Genomic DNA, 14,864 nt, shown 5'->3' with positions numbered 1-14,864 from the left:
CCAAATGGGCGCCTCCTCCCATCTGGCATCGCTATAAACATATACCACTTATGTTGCATGTTACTCGTTGTTTAGTGGTTCATCCCCATTGGCCTTTATTCAATTATCTTTTCCTCCTACATTTTCTTTTAGGAGATAATTTTCCATCTGCTGCTTAAAGAGAATCTGTATTGTTAAAATCGCACAAAAGTAAACATACCAGTGCGTTAGGGGACATCTCCTATTCCCCTCTGTCACAATTTCGCAGCTCCCCGCCGCATTAAAAGTGGTTAAAAACAGATTTAAAAAGTTTGTTTATAAACAAACAAAATGGCCACCAAAACAGGAAGTAGGTTGCTGTACAGCATGTCCACACATAGAAAATACATCCATACACAAGCAGGATGTATACAGCCTTCCTTTTGAATCTCAAGAGATCATTTGTGTGTTTCTTTCCCCCTGCATCTCTCATGCACTGAAGTTTCAGGCTGCTCTTTTCTTCCTGCAAACAGCTTTGCCCTTGTCTGTAATTCTTCAGTATGTGAAAGCCCAGCCAGCTCAGAGGACGATTTATCCAGCTTGTAAAAGATAAGAGAGAAGAGAGAAGCTGCTCTAATCTAAATAACACACAGGCAGTGTGCATAGAGGGGCCTGGAAAGGGGGAGTTCATAGCAGAACCACAACACTGAAGAACTTGGCAGCCTTCCAGACACAGGCCGACAAGTCTGACAGGGGAAAGATACATTGATTTATTACAGAGACTGTGATAGTAGAAAGTGCTGCAGTAAGCCAGAACACATTAGAATAGCTTTTGGAACTTGTAGGATGATAAAAAACAGGATGCAATTTTTGTTACGGAGTCTCTTTAAAGAGAATCTGTAACATAAAAAGTTCACATGGGGGGTACTCACCATGGGTGGGGGAAGCCTCTGGATCCTATCGAGGCTTCCCCCGTCCTCCTCTGTCCCACGGTGGCTGTGATCGAGCTCCCCGAACGGTGGGGATGTAAATATATACATTCCCGGCGCAGGTGCAGTAGCGGCATTCGGCTCTAAAATAGGCGGAAATACCCGAGTGTGGTCGGGTCCGCTCTACTGCACAGGCACCTGCGCAGTAGAGTGGACCGACTGAGATCGGCTATTTCTGCCTATTTCCAGTTCCAAGCGGAGAGCCACAACAGTGCCCCCCGCTGGAATAGGGAAAGGTAAATATTGCACAGGCTGACAAATTGTCAGCTGTGCATTCCGTGGGCTGCAGCGAGACCGCCGTGGGACGGAGGAGGACGGGGGAAGCCTTGATAGGATCCAGAGGCTTCCCCCTACTGAGGTGAGTAACCCCAAGGGGAGCTTTTTTTCAATTACAGAGTCTCTTTAAAGTGGATCCGAGGTGAACTTTTACACATTGCATAATTGTGTTCCTTTCCTATTGTTTATAGGGCATTCCTCAAGCTAAATACTTTTTTGTTTTTGTTTTAATACTCTAATTCCCTATAAACTAAAAAAGCCACGCCCACAGGTTTTCAGAGAGCCTTGGCAGTAGCAAGGGCTCATGGGAGCTCAGTCTGGGCAGGAGGAGGGGGAGGTGTTACTAGCCATTGATTTCAGAGGCAGAGGGGAGGAGGGAGGAGGAGAGGGGATTAGACTGATGGCTCAAGATACAGATAAGCCTGCCTCTGTGTAATGTTTTCAAACAACATGGCTGCTGTCATTGTATCACAGGAATAAATAATCATATTCTATTAAAACTGTTTGCAGCTAGATTTGCTGTGTAAACCATCTAAACTTTAGATAAGATATATAGACAAGTTACTTGTTATAGTTAGTTTTTCATCTCGCATCCGCTTTAAAGTGACTTTTCAACACTCTGCAGTTGTAAAAGTACCAACAAGCACCTTGCTTGTTGGTGGCTTAAAAGGCATTATTGATAAGGTGTGAAAATATTGCCTCGGAGAAAATGTAGGAGAATTGAATATGGACCAATGTTCACATCAAATTGACAAAAGATCCAATCAGAATCATCAGACTGACCATTGATTGGAAGCGAATTTTTCTCCTGACTGATTGGAAACGGCTGATGAACTGTTACTTTATCAATCAATAAGTGATCAGATGTGGCGGTAAATATTGACCATTTGTGCACCTATCATGCCGTGTAGGTTTGTAGATAGAAATGGCCAATGAGATGAGAATAATTCCGACTTGCATGCAAATTGTCTGCCAATCAAATTCAGCAAAAAGTGAATCTCACTGGCCCATTAGTTCCAAACTGGCGAGTTTGCAGTGCATTTTCATGCAAGCTGAAGTGATTGGCATCTCGTTATCTGTCTCTATTGACCGACTGATATAATGTGATGAGAAAAGGAAATCTACAGGAACCTGCTGGGGACAAAAGAGTGGGTGGAAGAGCCGTGGCACAATCATTCATTTGATAAACTCCTCTGAGTGATTTCGAGTTTAGGGGATTGATTGAATGGCTGAGTGTCTGAATGGTGGGCCGGTGATCAGCTTGTATACGTCAGTTGAGCTACGTACACACATGCGACAACGATCGTTCGTTGTCAACGACAAACAAACTTTTAATTGACGAAAGAACGACCTACGTAAAGTTAGTTTTAAAAGGTGTGTAACGATCAGATCGTTAGAACGAATGTTACATCACATAAAGCAACTATTGCGCCTGCACATAAAAATGAAAAGTTCCATGGAAAAATAGTGAAATGCGCATGTCAAGCCTAGTATGAACGACCGTTTCCAACGATGTACTACTTTTGCAAACGATCGTCGTTGGGAAAAATCCGCCAAGCTAGATTGTTCGTTTTTAACGATCTAGCTCGTCCGTCGTTAGACTTAATGGTCGTTGGCTGCTTTTTATTAAACGATCGTCGTTTGAAACAATCGGGGAACGATCGTTTCAAACGACTATAGTCGCATGTGTGTACGCACCTTAAGGATAAGCAAGATCAATCTAGCAAAAAGAAAAATTGTCCTGGAGCCTGCGTAGGCCTCGCAGAGGGGGTTATTTCAACTAAGAGGCTGCATCTCACCGATGTGCTCCAAGCTGCTCTCTATCATCCTCATACTTCTACAGATATTCCGGTAGAAGTGTTAGTAAGTTTGCAGAAGGAGAGTAGGGTGGAGACAGCAGCGTAGGTGAGATAACACCCCCTGCGTGGCCCGTGCACCCTGCATGCTCCAGGACAAACTCGTTTTTTGCTAATGAAGCAAAACACACAAAAAGGAGAAACCAAGAGCCCAATATAGTGTAGTATGTTGAGGTAGATTACCGTCAAATAAATAACCTACTCACAAACGTGGGTCACCACCAAGGCAACCACTGTGTAAGCAGATGGGGAAAGATACCTCTCCTCACCCTGGTTAAGAAGTCGCTCTCTGTAGCAGAAGAAAAAAAGGGGGACTTATCCCTCCACTAAGTACTATGTCATGTTTATAAGGGAGGTAGAGGTGGACTTACCTCCAAGTAGTAGGACACTGGGGCCCATGTACAATTCACCTTTTCACCTAAGTTTTCTCCAAGGAGATAATTTTCAATCTTCTTTGTAAAATAACTTTTCAGCATTTTCCAATTGAAAAAGTACCAAAAAGTAATTGGAAAAACTTCCATCAAACTTATTTAATTTAATTGGTGATTTAAAATGCATTGTATTTACAAGTTGTGAAAATTATCACTTAGGAGAAAACTTGGGTGAAAAAGTGAATTGCATATGGCCCTGGATGTTTTTTAAAAAAATCTCTTTATTGTTCATAATAAAATTAATGCAGCTAAAAACAAAACTCCACTGCGATGCATTTTGTGGGACAACCCACTTCCTCAGGCGATACAGTGGAGCATCTGTCAGTCCAAGAAAGTATGGTTTGGCACCTCCTGGCTTTCTGCTAAATTGATCTCTCCCATCCCTACAGAGTGTGATTTTAGACCAGTGCCTACTGCCTGGATTTCACAAAGACTACAGGAGCCATAGAGTTAGAAACAGGGTTGGATAAGTCATAGCTGTGACCAGGCTTATAATTCAGAGGGCCCAGCTGGGGGTCTTCTTCAGCTCCTGTTCATCAGTGGTGTGGTGCAAACAATAATGGCAATCAATAATAATTTCCTCCTGCTCATCCACTCCGACCCGTATCAGATGTGTCTCTCCTCCTGCAGGTCCAGAGTGGTGTCCGGAGTCACATAGTCAAAGTTCCAAACTCACAGAGGCTAGGATGCCCCTGAAAAAGGTCAGAGCAGGGCAAAGGGAGGCATGGGTAGTGGTAATAATTAGGGATCGTTGGAAATGCCCATTTACGATTACGAAGAAATAAAAATTTCCGCCAATACCAATTTCTGTTTTTCCGATTTCCCAGTTTTCCAATTTTTGAGGAGTGTTACGTGAATCATTTTTTTCATCAGAGAATGCAACAAATGACAAATAAAAATTGGGATTCTGCATTCTGATTGGTCCAATGCCTTCGAGTTCTGTGATTGGTCTAAAATGACAGAGTTCCCGTTAATCGGATTTCTGTGAAATTCCTTTTTTCCAATTTACGATTTCTGAATGCATAAATTAAAATTAACAGAATCCAAATGTTCACTCCTAGTAATAATTAGCTTTATACCGCCAATACGATGGTGTCCCCTAGGAGGAGGAAGTATTTGTGGAGGCGGTGCTTGGGGATGTGTCAGAAGAAGCAATAATACTGGGAATAGTGTCGAGAATGACAGTGAAAGAAGGGCTTAGAGAATTGGCTATACCAGCGTTTTTCAACCAGTGTTCCATGGCACACTAGTGTGCCGCGGGACGTTGCCTGGTGTGCCGTCCTCTTCTCCCCCTCCCGCCCATCCCCGCGGCCGCCGCTGTTATTACCTTAGCAGCGGCCGCTCTCCCCTCTCCAGCGCATGTATTTATTCAAGCAGCGTATCTCCCGGCTTCTCTGTGTGTGATGCGCAGGAAGCAGGGCTTGGTTACCATAGTAACGGCGATACATATCGCCGCTACAGGAAGCCGCTGCCCTGCTTCCTGCCGCATCACACAGAGCAGCCGGGAGATACGCTGCTTGAATAAACACACGCGCCGGAGAGGGGAGAGCGGCAGCTGTTACGGTAATAACAGCGGGGGCACCACCTACCCATAATGGCTATACCGGGGCACTATATTGGCTATCCTGGGGCACTATACTGGGGCGCTATCCTGGGGCACTATACTGGCTATACTGGGGCACTATTCTGGCTATACTGGGGCACTATACTGGCTATACTGGGGCACTATACTAGCTATACTGGGGCACTATTCTGGCTATACTGGGGCACTATACTGGCTATACTGGAGCACTATACTGGCTATACTGGGGCACTATACTAGCTATACTGAGGCAACTAAACTCACTACACTGGGGCAACTATGCTAGCTATGCAGCCGCACCCCAGCCCCCCCCCCCATAGCCTGCTGCGCACGGCACTGACCACTAGGTCGCGCAAACACCCCGGGGCCGCACCCCCGCTGTTCCCCGGAGAAAAATTTGGTCAGAAAGTGTTCCCCGGGCCGGAAAAGGTTGGGAACCACTGGGCTATACTATGATAATAGTTTGTTTAAAAATATTTTTATGTTTTGCCCATCGAAATAGTCTTTATTTGATTCAGTTTGGCGGCACCTCATAATATACGGTTGCTGATGATGAGGTTGCATAAAAATTGCTCACATTGAGGTTCCAAGCATGCTGTCACAGTGTAAATATTTGAATGGTTTTGCTCCACTGGCCAGAGTGCTCTCAGACTTCACTAATACCTCCTCCCAGGTTATCTCTTCCAGGTCCTTCCTCATGTTTCAGGTAGGAGGAAGGACATCGGTTATGAACATCGGGGGAGACTTGCAACATCTGCTCTGCCAAATGTGCCTACAAAATCCAACACGATAAAGGCCTGAAAAAGTCCCAAAAAGTATTCACCTGGATTATTGCAGGAGGATCAGGCAAAGCTTCCCCTTGCTCAGTTGATGCAGATAAACAGAGTCCTGGCTAAAAGCCAAGGATGGTCCTAATGAAGTATGAGGAGGTAAAAACATATCAGACTATGTTCACACGGGCGTCTGCTGAGCTTTTGCTTGGCATTGCCTCTATGTGGAAGAGGGGATGTGCTGCACGGAGGGGGATTTGGGGGTCAAGGGACCCCCGTTTAGCGGCGCGATAGCGGCGGTTTAGCAGGGGCACGCATGCCCCTGCTATCTATGAGGTCTGAAGCGAGATTCATTCTCGCTTCAGACTCTCTTTACAGCCAATGTTTCCCGATAGCCTAAAAGAAAAGCCAGCTACTTACCTAAGAAGAGGGAAGGCTCTGTGTCCTAATGAGCCTTCCCTCTCCTCTCCCGGTGCCCTCATCGCAGCGGCAGCTCCCCCGTTTAAATCCCCCGCTGCAGGGACTTTGGAAGTCTTCGGGAGCCGAGTCCTCCCGAAGAAAGGCGGCTCCATACTGCGCATGCGCGATGACGCGATAGAGGGCATTCGCGCGTGTGCAGTTTCGAGCGGCCCGTCTTCGGGAGCACTCGGATTCCCGAAGACTTCCAAAACCTCCCTTCGGCGGCGGAAGTAGCAATATTTGACCAATTTAGTCAAATACTGCTACGGGGGAGCCAGCGCTGGAACGGGCACTGGGAGATGGGAGGCTCATTAGGACTCTGAACCTTCCCTCTCTTTAGGTAAGTAGCTGGCTTTTCTTTTAGGCTATCGGTACCCATTCTCTTTAACCAGTACACTATCCAGCCACTACTTTTACAAGCAATGGTAGCAACCATTTAAAAACTGTAATCCTGTGTCATTCATTGTGATAATTTTCCTAACAAAGAAATTTAGTCAATCAAAGACTCAAGATGGCGGTGAATTGACTACCTGTATATACTCGAATATGAGCCAACCTCGTGTATAAGTCGACTCCAATATTTGACCCTCTTAAGCCGGATTTTTTATAACTCAAGCATAAGTCAAGTGAACCTGAGATGAAAGACACATCAGGTTCTATCCTTACCTTCCTTAATACCCCTTGAGGCTGCTCAGTCCCTCGCCATCTCCCTGGATTGCTCCTGGCCTGGTAGCCTGACCGAGTCGTGCTTCGTCTGCCGCGTGGGCTAACCCGTTGTGCTTCAGCGGCTGGGAGTGTTCTGCTCTTGTGCAGTACTAATGCCTAGGTGCAGAATCCTCCCAGAAACGTGAGTGCTCGAGGCCGGGCTGCACATGCGGGACTCAGCCAGGCTACCGGGACAGGAGCCGCCTGGGGAAAAGAGGAGGAACTGAGCAGCCTCAAGGGGGCTTAATGAAGCCACAGGTAAGTATAGAACCGGAGATGGCTTTCATCTCAGGTACACTTTAATGGCTGCATTCAGGAACCAGGAGGGGTTAATAACCACACTGCATACAGCATTGCCGCCATTAATCCCTGCTGTTCTTTAAGTGCAGCCAATACCTCCTCCAGGCCCCCAAGTGCAGCCATTATCCACTCCCCTTCTATAGTAAGCATTTTAGTCCAGTATCTTTCCCCTGCCCTTTCATTGTTAATTGTTGTGGCCAGGACTTTCACACCTGAGTTTTCTTTACGAAGAAAGTGTCACGTACCACTGGGTAAATTGGGACAACTTAAAACCTCTTCATATCAAAACTAAGGTATAAAGTAAACAGAGGCGCCAAAAGGATAAAATATACTAAACATTTTTGCTTGACATGTCAATAAATTCTCAACTGTTTGGAAATTGACAGTTCTTGTGTCTGCTTCAGGGAGGTAAGTCCACCACTGCTTCTGTAGCAATTTTCTAAATGTTTAGTATATTTATCCTTTTGGCGCCTCTGTTTACTTTATACCTCAATTGAGTCCACCCCTGGTTGGAGGGGTGACATACCCCTCTCTTTCTCTGATCTACATAGAGGGACTTCTTAATCCTGAGAGGGGACAGGTCTAATCTCCCTACCTGCATTTACAGTGGTTGCCTTGGAGGTAACCCTGGTTTGTGAGTATATTTCTACTTCCTTTCAGAATTCCCTTTACCAGTACATATTACACTATAGTGAGCTCTCGGTGGGTTTCTCTATATCATATCAAAATTAAGCCATACAAAGTAGTGTTTTTTCCCAAGTAAAAGGTGATGGTGGGAGGGGCTTATAAAGCATGCTCGCAGCTGTGGCTCACTCTGCAAAGGTTGAGAGAGGAGCAAACCCACCCTGAATCCCTCGGGTATGTCTCAGAAATTTAGGTCCGACTCGTCGACCCCTATACTTTGATTTAGTGAGTTATACCTACATTTCCAGACTTATAGTCGAGTATACATGGTAGGTAATATGGAGATTTCCCTTTCAGAAGGAATTTTTTGCTCAGTGACATTCCGTGGTTTAGCTACAGCAGTGAAGTGAAACTAACTCCGGCATTTACATTCCCATTTCATCCACAGGGCCATTTTACGGATCGTGTTCTGCTACATTCCAAAGAAGAAGCCGGATTATCCACCGATATCCACCATCGTAAGTGTTAAACGTAACACCAATTTTGTACAGACAGAAAATGACCTGAGCCATTTTATGTTGATTCAATAAGAAATGTGATTTTGGGTTCCCAGTGGTCTGACATTGTGTTTCCATTTAGTCCAATGGCGGAACTCTTGGTGGGGACATATATGAAGAAAGCCACTCATCGTACCGCCTGCAGGTCATCAAAGCTTTGGTCCAGCGCTACATAGATACTGCAAGGAGGGAATTTGAGGAAAGCAGACGCAAAGGTAACAGTTTATTAGCTATTCATGAGCACAGGTACATTACTAAGGACTGCTGCACTCACACACTAAAGGAGCATACACACATCAGACCATAGTCTTTGGAAAATGAAAGATCACAGACCAATCTTACCCCCTTCCATGTAGTATGAGAGCCATACTCTACACAGTCTATTCTATGGAGCTGCACTCCCCATCAGATAGAAATATTTGCAAGATGCTGCACACAAAGATTCTGTACACATTCAGCAGACATTAATCTGCAGATCAGACAATCATCTGCAGATCTGAAGATCCATCCTGGTGGATCTGATCTGCAGATGAATGTCTGTTAAACAAGGTGTGTATGAGGATCTGCAGATCTCATAGACTATGAATGCATTTTGCAGGAATGGATCTTTTGCAGGGACAGATCTTTTGCAGATATTGATTTTTTTGAATGTGTACAGCATCCTTGTTTTCAGCATCTTGCAAAGATTTTATCTGATTGGGAGTGCAGCCCCATAGAATAGACTGTGTAGAGTATGGCTCTCATACTACATGGATAGAGGTGTAGCGAACGGTTCGCCGGCGAACGGTTCCAGGCGAACTTCGGGGGTTCGCGTTCGCCTACCAAACGCGAACTTTCCCGGAAGTTCGATTTGCCCCATAAAGCTCTATTGAGCAAAACTTTGACTCCTTATATTACAGCCAGCAGACACATTATTGCCATACACACTGCTGGAGGCCCACCCCCCCCTCCCTCCAAGTAAGGTCCTTATACTGCCTACACTAATTAGTTAATGGACAGCTGCTACACACTCTGCTAGGGAGATTTTAATTAGCCTGTTTGTGGGTTCCTCCCTCCTCCCACCTACCAGAGGGAGGAGGGTCTCATCTGCCAGGGAATTCCAGTATTTCAAAAACCAGCTTATATACCATGATAGGGATTTGAACCCAGGCCTTAGTGTATGGTAGGCAACTAACATATCCATTGTACCACCAACACTAGTAGCTGAAAGTAGCTGAAAGTAGCCGAAAGTAGCCTAGCATGTACCATAGCATGTACCATTTATGCTTAATGCAAGAAAAAAATTAGACAAGACAAATAACATTTATATCACACTTTCTCCTGGCAGACTCAAAGCACCAGAGCTGCAGCCACTAGGGCACACTCTATAGGCAGTAGCACAGATATGTAGCCAGACATGGCCTTGTATTTTGTGTTCAACAGTTGTCAAGAGAAAAATTAGACAAGAGAGCAGTGTTAGGAAGACTTGCCTAAGGTCTCCTACTGAATTGGTGCTGGCTTACTGAACAGACAGAGACGAGATTTGAACTCTGGTCTCCTGTGTCAGAGGCAGAGCCATTCACCATTACACCATGCAGCCACTGCTTACAAACATGTAGCCAGACATGGCCTTGTATTTTGTGTTCAACAGTTGTAAAGAGAAAAATTAGACAAGATAGCAGTGTTAGGAAGACTTGCCTAAGGTCTCCTACTGAATAGGTGTAGGCTTACTGAACAGACAGAGACGAGATTTGAACTCTGGTCTCCTGTGTCAGAGGCAGAGCCATTCACCATTACACCATGCAGCCACTGCCATGCAGCAAATTTTCTAGCATTGTAGGAACTGTTAGGGGGATCATAACTGGTGAGTTTCGGGCCCCTCGGCCGAAGAGGTCATAGCCTAGGGTCACAAAAACCTGTTTATTTGGGCAATTTCAATGGTAGTGATGCTGACGTACAAAAATCGCAGCCATGGCCGTTAGCAACGTCTGAATTTCACGAAATGTCTCATGCAGGTAGAAGACATATTGTTAGACTTGGGCTCCAAAGATGGGTTCCATACATCTCTGCAAACCAGAGTTACAGGGGTCTAAAATTGGTAAAATCCCCCACAGGCTTTCATTGGGCCTCCTATTTACAGTTCCAAAATCTCACATCATTTCAAAGGGCAATTGCTCAGCAGTGGCAAATTTTCTAGCATTGTAGGAACTGTTAGGGGATCATAACTGGTGAGTTTCGGGCCCCTAGGCCGAAGAGGTCATAGCCTAGGGTCACAAAAACCTGTTTATTTGGGCAATTTCAATGGTAGTGATGCTGACGTACATAAATCGCAGCCATGGCCGTTAGCAACGTCTGAATGTCACGAAATGTCTCATGCAGGTAGAAGACATATTGTTAGACTTGGATTCCAAAGATGGGGTCTCTACATCTCTGCAAACCAGAGTTACAGGGGTCCAAAATTGGTAAAATCCCCCATAGACTTTCATTGCCTCCCTATTTCACTTTCCAAAATCTCACATCTTTTCAAAGGGCAATGGCTCAGCAGTACCAAATTTTCTAGCATTGTAGGGACTCTTAGGGGGATCATGACTGGTGAGTTTTGCCACTGCTGAGCCATTGCCCTTTGAAATGGTGTGAGATTTTGGAACGGTAAATAGTAGGCCCAATGAAAGCCTATGGGGGATTTTACCAATTTTGGAGCCCTGTAACTCTGGTTTGCAGAGATGTAGGGACCCCATCTTTGGAATCCAAGTCTAACAATATGTCTTCTACCTGCATGAGACATTTCGTGAAATTCAGACGTTGCTAACGGCCATGGCAGCGATTTATGTACATCAGCATCACTATCATTGAAATTGCCCAAATAAACAGGTTTTTTTGACCCTAGGCTATGACCTCTTCGGCCTAGGGGCCCGAAACTCACCAGTTATGATCCCCCTAACAGTTCCTACAATGCTAGAAAATTTGCTGCATGGCAGTGGCTGCATGGTGTAATGGTGAATGGCTCTGCCTCTGACACAGGAGACCAGAGTTCGAATCTCGTCTCTGTCTGTTCAGTAAGCCAGCACCTATTCAGTCGGAGACCTTAGGCAAGTCTTCCTAACACTGATATCTTGTCTAATTTTTCTCGTGACAACTGTTGAACACAAAATACAAGGCCATGTCTGGCTACATGTCTGTAAGCAGTGGCTGCATGGTGTAATGGTGAATGGCTCTGCCTCTGACACAGGAGACCAGAGTTCAAATCTCGTCTCTGTCTGTTCAGTAAGCCAGCACCAATTCTGTAGGAGACCTTAGGCAAGTCTTCCTAACTCTGCTATCTTGTCTAATTTTTCTCTTGACAACTGTTGAACACAAAATACAAGGCCATGTCTGGCTACATGTCTGTAAGCAGTGGCTGCATGGTGTAATGGTGAATGGCTCTGCCTCTGACACAGGAGACCAGAGTTCGAATCTCTTCTCTGTCTGTTCAGTAAGCCAGCACCTATTCAGTCGGAGACCTTAGGCAAGTCTTCCTAACACTGCTATCTTGTCTAATTTTTCTCTTGACAACTGTTGAACACAAAATACAAGGCCATGTCTGGCTACATGTCTGTAAGCAGTGGCTGCATGGTGTAATGGTGAATGGCTCTGCCTCTGACACAGGAGACCAGAGTTTGAATCTCATCTCTGTCTGTTCAGCAAGCCAGCACCTATTCAGTCGGAGACCTTAGGCAAGTCTTCCTAACACTGCTCTCTTGTCTAATTTTTCTCTTGACAACCGTTGAACACAAAATACAAGGCCATGTCTGGCTACATATCTGTGCTACTGCCTATATAGAGTGTGCCCTAGTTACTGCAGCTCTGGTGCTTTGAGTCTGCCAGGAGAAAAGTGTGATATAAATGTTATTTGTCTTGTTTAATTTTTCTCTTGCATTAAGCATAAATGGTACATGCTAGGCTACTTTTAGCTACTTTTAGCTACTTTTAGCTACTTTTAGCTACTTTTAGCTACTTTTAGCTACTTTTAGCTAGTAGTGTTGGTGGTACAATGGATATGTTAGTTGCCTACCATACACTGAAGCCTGGGTTCAAATCCCTATCATGGTATGTAAGCTGGTTTTTGAAATACTGGAATTGCCTGGCAGATGAGACCCTCCTCCCTCCGGTAGGAGGGAGGAGGGAGCCCACAGCAGCTGTCCCATAACTAATTAGTGTAGGCAGACAACTGAGTCAAATGGTATAAGGACGTAGCGAGGAGGAGGAGGAGGAGGAGGAGGAGGAGGGAGGGAGGGAGGGAGGGTGGGCGGGTCCTCCAGCAGTGATGTGTATCAATCATGTCTGCCTCCAGGTATTAGAGCCTTTGAAACATGTTTTCCATCATTTTTCAAGGTGTCAAAATGTTTTCTTTTTTACAAAGTTCGCCTCCCAATTGAAGTGTATTGCGGTTCGCGAACCGAACCTTTCGCGGAGGTTCGCGAACAGAGTTCGCGAACCGAAAATCGGAGGTTCGCGACATCTCTATACATGGAAGGGGGTAAAATTGGTCTGTGATCTTTCATTTTCCAAAGACTGTGTGGTTAAAATTATTTCATTGCCTAACCATGATTGGGAGATATTACATAAGCAATTTTCCACAGGAGCTTCCTATTTGTCCATTGATTTGAACCAATGGGAACCTTGAAAGTCAGAGATAGGACAACCAGTGAATTGGCCAAAGGGACATGGTTGCCCAGAGGATCAGTGAGGCATATGGGAAGTCAGTAGAAAATAGACAAAGAGAAGGACACATCCATATCTTAAGTACAAAACTTTATTCCAGTCATTTGGTCATCCAATACAGTCTTTAACACTCATAAATAGATGAGGGAAGGTGGCCAGTGCAGAAAGGTCTCTGGCCTTCATAAACTAGAGGTGGCACTCCCCTGGGAATGCCTATTGGGGTTGTTAATACACCCACTATATCTTCTGGATTGTAGGCACATGGCAAATGAACAGTGGTGGGCCGAAATTTCCCATCAAAATTTGCATTTACGCATCGTAATCATAATGCGAAATGTCAGAGAAAATTGTAATTTTGTATGTAATAGTAATGTTTCATAATTTTGCATAATTTTTACGCAATTTTGCCACATTTTGTGCTGACGGTTAATAGCAAAGTCCTCATACAGGCTATTGCTACCAAAATTGCTACATATGTTAAGGAGAATAGTGGGTACATGTCAAAAGAAAAGAATTTTTCAAAAAGACGTCGTTTTTAAGAAAATTTATTTTATATATGCAAAGAAAAATGTTTTTTAAACGGTCATTTTTTTGTTTAAAAAATATTTTTATTTGCATTTTTAAAATCTATTTTCTCAAAAACTAAGGTATTTTTTAAAAATTATTTTTTTTTACTTCTCTCCTTCACCACTTGAGGACCGTGGGCTTTACCCCCCCCTTAAGGACCAGGCACTTTTTTTCCATTCAGACCACTGCAGCTTTCACGGTTTATTGCTCGCTCATACAACCTACCACCTAAATGAATTTTGGCTCCTTTTCTTGTCACTAATACAGCTTTCTTTTGGTGCTATTTGATTGCTGCTGCGATTTTTACTTTTTATTATATTCATCAAAAAAGATATGAATTTTGTCAAAAAAATGATTTTTTTAACTTTCTGTGCTGACATTTTTCAAATAAAGTAAAATTTCTGTATACATGCAGCACAAAAAATGTGGACAAACATATTTTTGATAAAAAAAACCCATTCAGCCTATATTTATTGGTTTGGGTAAAAGTTATAGCGCTTACAAACTATGGCGCAAAAAGTGAATTTTCCCATTTTCCAGCATCTCTGACTTTACTGACCACCTGACATGTTTCATGAGATGCTAGAATTCCAGGATAGTATAAATACCCCCCAAATGACCCCATTTTGGAAAGAAGACATCCCAAAGTATTCACTGAGAGGCATAGTGAGTTCATAGAAGATATTATTTTTTGTCACAAGTAAGCGGAAAATGACACTTTGTGACAAAAAAAAAAAAAGTTTCCATTTCTTCTAACTTGCGACAAAAAAAAAATGAAATCTGCCACGGACTCACCATGCCCCTCTCTGAATACCTTGAAGTGTCTACTTTCCAAAATGGGGTCATTTTTGGGGTGTGTTTACTGTCCTGACATTTTGGGGGGTGCTAAATTGTAAGCACCCCTGTAAAGCCTAAAGGTGTTCATTGGACTTTGGGCCCCTTAGCGCAGTTAGGCTGCAAAAAAGTGCCACGCATGTGGTATTGCCGTACTCAGGAGAAGTAGTATAATGTGTTTTGGGGTGTATTTTTACACATACCCATGCTGGGTGGGAGAAATATCTCTGTAAATGACAATTGTTTGATTTTTTTTTTACACACAATTGTCCATTT

General features: G+C 44.1%; 1 protein-coding gene across 1 annotated transcript in view; it reads left to right on the top strand.

Annotated features, from left to right (window-relative positions):
• The window catches only part of LOC137544649 (short transient receptor potential channel 2-like), a 196,923-nt gene that overhangs the window by 170,480 nt on the left and 11,579 nt on the right, over window positions 1-14,864 (top strand). The window contains exons 12-13 of the mRNA XM_068265744.1: window positions 8,399-8,468; window positions 8,590-8,722. Of these exons, the coding sequence (XP_068121845.1) occupies window positions 8,399-8,468; window positions 8,590-8,722 (203 nt within the window). The remainder of the gene's footprint in view (window positions 1-8,398; window positions 8,469-8,589; window positions 8,723-14,864) is intronic.

Source organism: Hyperolius riggenbachi, chromosome 2, assembly GCF_040937935.1.
Source record: "Hyperolius riggenbachi isolate aHypRig1 chromosome 2, aHypRig1.pri, whole genome shotgun sequence".
Lineage (NCBI taxonomy): Eukaryota > Metazoa > Chordata > Amphibia > Anura > Hyperoliidae > Hyperolius > Hyperolius riggenbachi.
The sequence above is the reverse complement of the archived record's forward strand: the minus strand, read 5'-3'. Positions and strand labels throughout refer to the sequence as shown.